Consider the following 6,204-nt stretch of genomic DNA (forward strand, 5'->3'; position numbering starts at 1 on the left):
TACTCAACACTGCACTTGAAATAATGTGATTACCTGTACATATTAACCTTCTCAATCTTGTCATTTGTATTGATTATAAAAGCGTTCTGCTCGTGTATTAAGGCATAATTATTATGCATATTTTTATTTGAAGGAAAGCATTTTTCCAATGTCCATGAAACGCAGCAGAAAGTTTGCCAAAATATTTTGTATCGCATTTTGGTCACGTGACCCTATAACAACTTGTAACGTATGTATCTTTGCTCAAAAATGGGGAACACTTATGCTTCAAAGTTTTGAAAACGTTTGGCATAAACACGTTTAGTATAATTGTGCCTAGAGAATGCCGAATGTTCAATGCTCGGAGATATTAGCTACTAGCTACTCTGAAATCCGAGGGTAAAGAAAGTAGTATTAGTAATAATATATTTTAATGTGGTACTCCGTATTTACCTTTTAAGATATTTGGATGTTTATCATGTCACGTGACCTATTTTCCTCAATTGTTCATTGTGGACATAATTAAAAGTCGTCATGACAAAACCTTTACAAATGATCATCGAATAATCAAGAAACAAGATCGATTGATATAATGTAGCTGAATTTTCCCCATTTTTTAATTAACAGATATAACTGTTATAAGTCGATTTCGGGTCACGTGACAAGAATGTGATACGGAACATTTTGGAAAAGTTATAACAATACCAATAACTAACTGCCTGCCAAGTTTCATAGGCCCTGGACAAACGCTTTTCCTTCAAATGAAAATATGCATACTAATTAGGCTGGTCAAGCCTTAATGCACTTGAGTGTGTGTGGCACATAAAAAGGTTTTGCTTCATTGCAGAAAATAATCTGTGGCAAACAACTGTTGATTGTTGTAACTAAAAATGATAGCAGAATGGTGAGAAACTGAGGTGATGATTGAGTTCAGCCAATCCCAACTGAGAAGAATTTTGATTGAGTCTTAGCGGCTTCTCTTTGAGAGGGGATTATTTTCGGGATTGAAACTGAATTATCTTAGACAATGTCAACTTTTTGTTTACTTTTATTTCTGTCGAACAACTGAATCACAAATTTCTGAAGGCTTCACATTTACTAGAAAATCAGAGACTGATGTATCAATCTTTAGAAACCAGATGGTCTGATCTTCATTTCAGCTCTTTTAACAGAATAGTAGTATCCTTTCCAGGTACCCCAGTTGACACCATCTGCATATGAAGAGTGCTTGCCACGATGATAAAGACCGTTGAGGTTTGAGCGGTGGCAAGCCTTATACCACCACGCACCGCTCCACGAGACTGCACAGTTCTTAGACCAAGAATCATTATCGCTGTCCTTGGTAGAAAAGAGAGCACCACGGTGGTAAGATAACGAATCACCAGCAGTTCCTGAAAACATTTGGAGTATTGTAACAGTACATGTAACTACGGATAACCAATCTCCTTCTCACAGCTCTCAATAGGATATATTTTCTAAACAGAATCACTTTATTCTAGACATTCCCTACTCAACTATAAGAAGTCAGAACGAAATGAAATGCGAGAGTGGTTGTAACTGAAGTTTGAAGAGTTTGGGAAACGTATAAAAGTGTTGTACTTTTAACTGTTCTCTGTACCAGTACTAAGGAATCGCCATATATATTACCATATTACTGGTCGTATTTCAAATCAGCCAGCTCCTTGATAGCTTGATATCTCAATGTCAGAGCAGAAATTGTAGCGCTGCAATAAAGTCGTCGTGAATTTCCTTTTAAGCCCGAATTTTTCTGAGTGTTGCTTTCAAGACTGTGATAATCTTGAATCTGTGATAACAAATTAACCAGAAAATTAGAACGCGAAAAGGGGAGAACATTAATTAAAGAGAAAAGTGTCAATAAGCATAGAAAAACACTGCTCTCGTTGTCTCTCTTTTATAATAATGGAAGCGGTATTGCCGTGTATATCGTAGAATCTTAATTAATTGTGCAGTACTGAGACAGGTGTATAAAATTACATACCCGAGTAAGTTCCAAGGCTCAACTGGTATTTGGCCTTCTCGCTGGTCACTGCAAACATGTCATAGGCAGCATAGGCAGTTTTCCCTTTTGTGTCTTCCAAATCAACTCGAAGCGTATTATTCCCCAGTTTGGTCAGACGATGGATCTTGTCCAGTCCCAGCCAAAACTCGCCCTTCAGGTTACCAAAGCCTTGTTTGTAGTCATCCCAGCCTCGGTAAAAATCAATCGATCCGTCCAGTCTCTTTTGGAACACTGTCCATCCCCCACCGGCTGTTGTCTGGTCACAAAACACGTCAAACGTACCTGAACCATCGGGGTCGATTGTGTAAACACTACTGATCCTTTCTCCATGTTTGTACAACTCAGCACAGTTCCTCCTGACTGTTTGAATAATTAACATTGTTAATTCGTTACGTGTTATTCTTTACAATAAAACTCGAGCTTCCGAAAAAGGCCTTTTTAAAGGATTTTAGGCAATTTACTTAACCTGCTTAACGTATCGCTTCTCTTGCGTATGTTCGCGATTTCCTCCACTCGCTTAAGTTTCTGCACTTACTATACCCGGGGCGAATTCATCATAATGGTTAATAATTAAGATTTTTTTCTCGCGTTGGCGTTTACTAAAGCACATTGGTAGGTGCTTGGTTTATATTTTTCTATTGTTTAGAATTTTTTTTAAACGTAAAACCTTCAGTAATTATACAATAACTCTAACCTAACCCTAACGCTAACCCTAATCCTAACCGCTGAAGGTTTTACCGTGTTTAGATAATTTTAAAGAATAGATAACCACTAAATGACAAAATACACCACGTATCGTCCAGCACATTTTCAATGACAGCTGATTGTTGATTACGGCAGGCTTACCTATAGCAACAGTCTTGTTTGCGCTTTTCATTGTGTCGATATCACTTTGTATTTGAGTGAGTTGCTTCTTCATTTCTGTCAACATTGCCTCGACCTTTTTTGATGGTCCAGCGTAAAACTGGAAGTTGTTACCATGCCGAGTAGTTGTCGAAAGATTAACAACATTATTTCCCGGCTTAGCAACAGTTTGGTGGACGGAGAACGCAAAGAGAACTAACTCAAAGCAAAATACAGTGATAAAAATAGACATCTCGACAACTGATTGAAGTTCGACCCAAAACCAACTTAATCGCAGGGTTAGTAATGATGCGATTGATCAAGCAGCGTCATTAGTAATACTAAAGCAGTTAACATTGCGCGAAAAATTTCGAGTTTATATATGCAAATAGTTTCTTCGTTTGTGTTGTTGAGATGCGTCCGAAAAACATTCACTGACATTAAAGAAAAAAGATAAAATAAAATAAAAATAATAATAATGATAATAATAATAATAATAATAAAATAAAAAATAAAATAAACATGAGCGTTGGAAAAAAAACTCCCAGATGACTTACCCTCATGCGAGAATTTAAGTCTTTTCAAGCATAAACTTTAAAGAACTATTGTTTTCGCAGTAGAGCTATATTTAGTTTCTTTCTTTTACGTAATTTAAGTTTTTATTACCGTTTGACATAATCAAATTTTAAACTTTTAAACTTTTTACTTTTTAGCTTTTTTGTTAAACGCTTAGAACATTTATGGATAGGCTCTGCATAAAAAATATTATTATTATATTATTAGTGCTTCAATCGCCATGTAATTCATAGCCTGAGCCGATTATGCGTTTATGTATGGGAAACGGAAATGGAAATGGAAACTATATTTGTTCATTATATATGCATCCGTTTTGATGGTTAAAATGCATGACTTCAAACTGTCAACATAGTCTCCGACTTGAATAGCAAGAAGTCGCCCGTTTCATTGTAAGGGATTAATTATTTTAGGTTAGAAGCTGTCAAAATCTAAAAACGCAACTAGAACTTTAAACATGCAGTATTCTTTGGAATGGACTGGCCTATTGGTAATAGTAAGGAGAAGCTTACGTTACGCGAAAACTTTCGAGTTTATATGTATGCAAATCGTTTCTTTGTGTTGTTTAAAAATATTTACTGACTTAACAAATTGAAAAACACTTAACATGAAAGAGTAATTAAATTTCCACAACATGATATTTGATCAAATCTTTGTTGTAGTTTTTCACTACTTTCTGGTGAAATATAACTATATCTCAGGAAGATCATTCTTCGATCAGCAGCCGAAGCGTTTCAAAAGAGACCTTTTTGCGACTGCAAAACATTTACTGACATAAAAAAAAGAAACATTTAACATGTGTATATCTATTCTGTAAATTCGTTAGATCTCCAAATAAATTTGATGAAGGCTTGTACTGGCCAGCCGAAATATCGTTAAAAATACATCTTCGCGTTGTTTTACCAGTCGTGCAACGTTCGTCTTGACTTTCATAAATATTAAATTTCCACAACAGGGTAGTCCATCGAATCTTTCTTGCATTTTTGTTACTACTTTTTAGTAAAACATATAAACAATACCTCAGTTCGCCCAGTGAACGCATAAGAAAAGAGACCTCTTCTAGCATGGGAAGAGACAATCGCTTACTGATTGTCCCGCTGATAAGCGGGAAAGCATTTTAGGTAATGCTGACAACCAGTCGCTGGGTGCCCCTGTCACTTAGTCCTTTCACGGGAACACATGAGCCTAACGAAATGACTCAGTTGCTCCCAAATGAGCGGCTTTGTTGGAGAATGGCACCGGCATCGCAGAGGTCATGGGCCTTGATGAATCCCGTTCAAGCTGTTTAAAATTTTCAGGTGTCTACATGTATATGAAATAATTGCTTAAATTGCCCAGATAAGAGCGAGGATCACTTCAAGGTCCTTCAATCCTTCGACGTTTTGGTCACTTTTGACTTAGTCTCATGTCGTTCCATTCACCCGTGTGATCTTCCCACCCGCTCTGTCGATGTTACGTGTATCCCGATCCGGTCAAGATATTTAGTATCTTTCTTACGGTCTAGAACTATAACAATTCGGTTACAATTCGTCTCAACCCTGTTAGCTTTAACCTGAAGATCTGTGGATCTAGAGCATTTGCTGTCTCAACCCACGAGCGTTGGAATACATTTCCAGATGACTTACCCTCACGTGAGAATTTAAGTCTTTTCAAGCATAAAATCAAAACTTTCCCTTTTCGCAGTAGAGCTATATTTAAGTTTCTTTCTTTTACGTAATTTAAGGTTTTTCTTACCGGTTGACAGTCAAATTCTTAACTTTTAAACTTTTTAGTTTTTAACTTGAAGTTCTATTGTTAAGCGCTTACAACATGTATGGATAGGCACTACATATAAATAAAATTATGCATTGTAAGTAGTGTAAAAATTGTTTTGTAAGTAACTTAAGTATCATATTGGTAAGTACAGTGGTGAAAATATTGTTTTGTAAATAGGGCAAGTATTCTAATGTAAATAATGTAAGTACAGTCGTGTAAGTAGAGGAAGCGATTTGTAAGTAAAAAAAAAAACAAATAAATTAATAAAAAAAATTATAATGCTAGTATTGTAAGTAGTGTAAGTGTTTGTCCTGCTTGCTTGTATAAATACTGTAAGTATGAGCAGTGCAATGTATATGTATGTAAGTATAATATTAGTATTGTAAGTAGTGTAAGTGTTCGTCCTGTAAATATTATAAAATAAAATAAATAAATACAAATAAAATAAATATAAAATAAAATTATGATTATATTATTAGTGCTTCAATCTCCATATTAATTCATAGCGTGAGCCGATTATGCGCTTATGTATGGAGAAAATAATGGAAACGACTCGTGATTAACAAGCCAAATTACGAATTAACTGTTTTTGTTCATAATATATGTTTTGATGGTCAAAATGCGTGGCTTCAAACTGTCAACATTGTCTCCGACTCAAATAGCAAGAAGTCGCCCTTTTCATTGTAAGGGTTTAAATTATTTCAGGTTGGAAGCTGTCAAAATCTCAAAACGAAACCAAAACTTTGAACATGCAGTATTCTTTGGAGTTGACTGGCCTATCGATAGTAGTAAGGAGAAGCTTACGTTACGCGAAAACTTTCGAGTTTATATGTATGCAAATCGTTTCTTTGTTTTATTGAAAAATATTTACTGACTTAACAAATTGAAAAACACTTAACACGAAAGAGTAATTAAATTTCCACAACATGATTTGATCAAATCTCTCTTGTAGCTTTTCACTACTTTCTTGTGAAATATAACAATACCTCAGGAAGATCATTATTCGATCACTAGCTATCAGTAGCCGATGCGTT

The 6,204-nt window shown here is 35.4% G+C and overlaps 1 protein-coding gene across 1 annotated transcript; it reads right to left on the reverse strand.

The window, feature by feature from the left end:
- Positions 1-1,051: 1,051 nt before the first annotated feature.
- On the reverse strand, positions 1,052-3,278 carry LOC138008184 (microfibril-associated glycoprotein 4-like). Its single transcript, XM_068855414.1, has 3 exons — positions 2,846-3,278; positions 1,979-2,359; positions 1,052-1,370 (listed from the first exon to the last, which is right to left on the reverse strand). Exons 1-3 carry the CDS (start codon positions 3,093-3,095, stop codon positions 1,108-1,110), a joined length of 894 nt encoding a protein of 297 aa, XP_068711515.1. The 5' UTR covers positions 3,096-3,278; the 3' UTR covers positions 1,052-1,107.
- Between the last annotated feature and the right edge of the window lie 2,926 nt (positions 3,279-6,204).

The sequence above is a fragment of the Montipora foliosa genome, chromosome 6 (genome assembly GCF_036669935.1).
Source record: "Montipora foliosa isolate CH-2021 chromosome 6, ASM3666993v2, whole genome shotgun sequence".
Classification (NCBI taxonomy): Eukaryota; Metazoa; Cnidaria; class Anthozoa; order Scleractinia; family Acroporidae; genus Montipora; species Montipora foliosa.

Excerpts from the sequence above, each read along its gene's own strand:
- LOC138008184 (XM_068855414.1), bottom strand. The coding sequence starts at position 3,095 with ATGTCTATTTTTATCACTGTATTTTGCTTTGAGTTAGTTCTCTTTGCG. Across the intron at positions 2,360-2,845 it reads AAACAAGACTGTTGCTATAG|TCAGGAGGAACTGTGCTGAG; the intron begins GTAAGCCTGCCG and ends TTATTCAAACAG. Across the intron at positions 1,371-1,978 it reads GAGCCTTGGAACTTACTCGG|GAACTGCTGGTGATTCGTTA; the intron begins GTATGTAATTTT and ends AAATGTTTTCAG.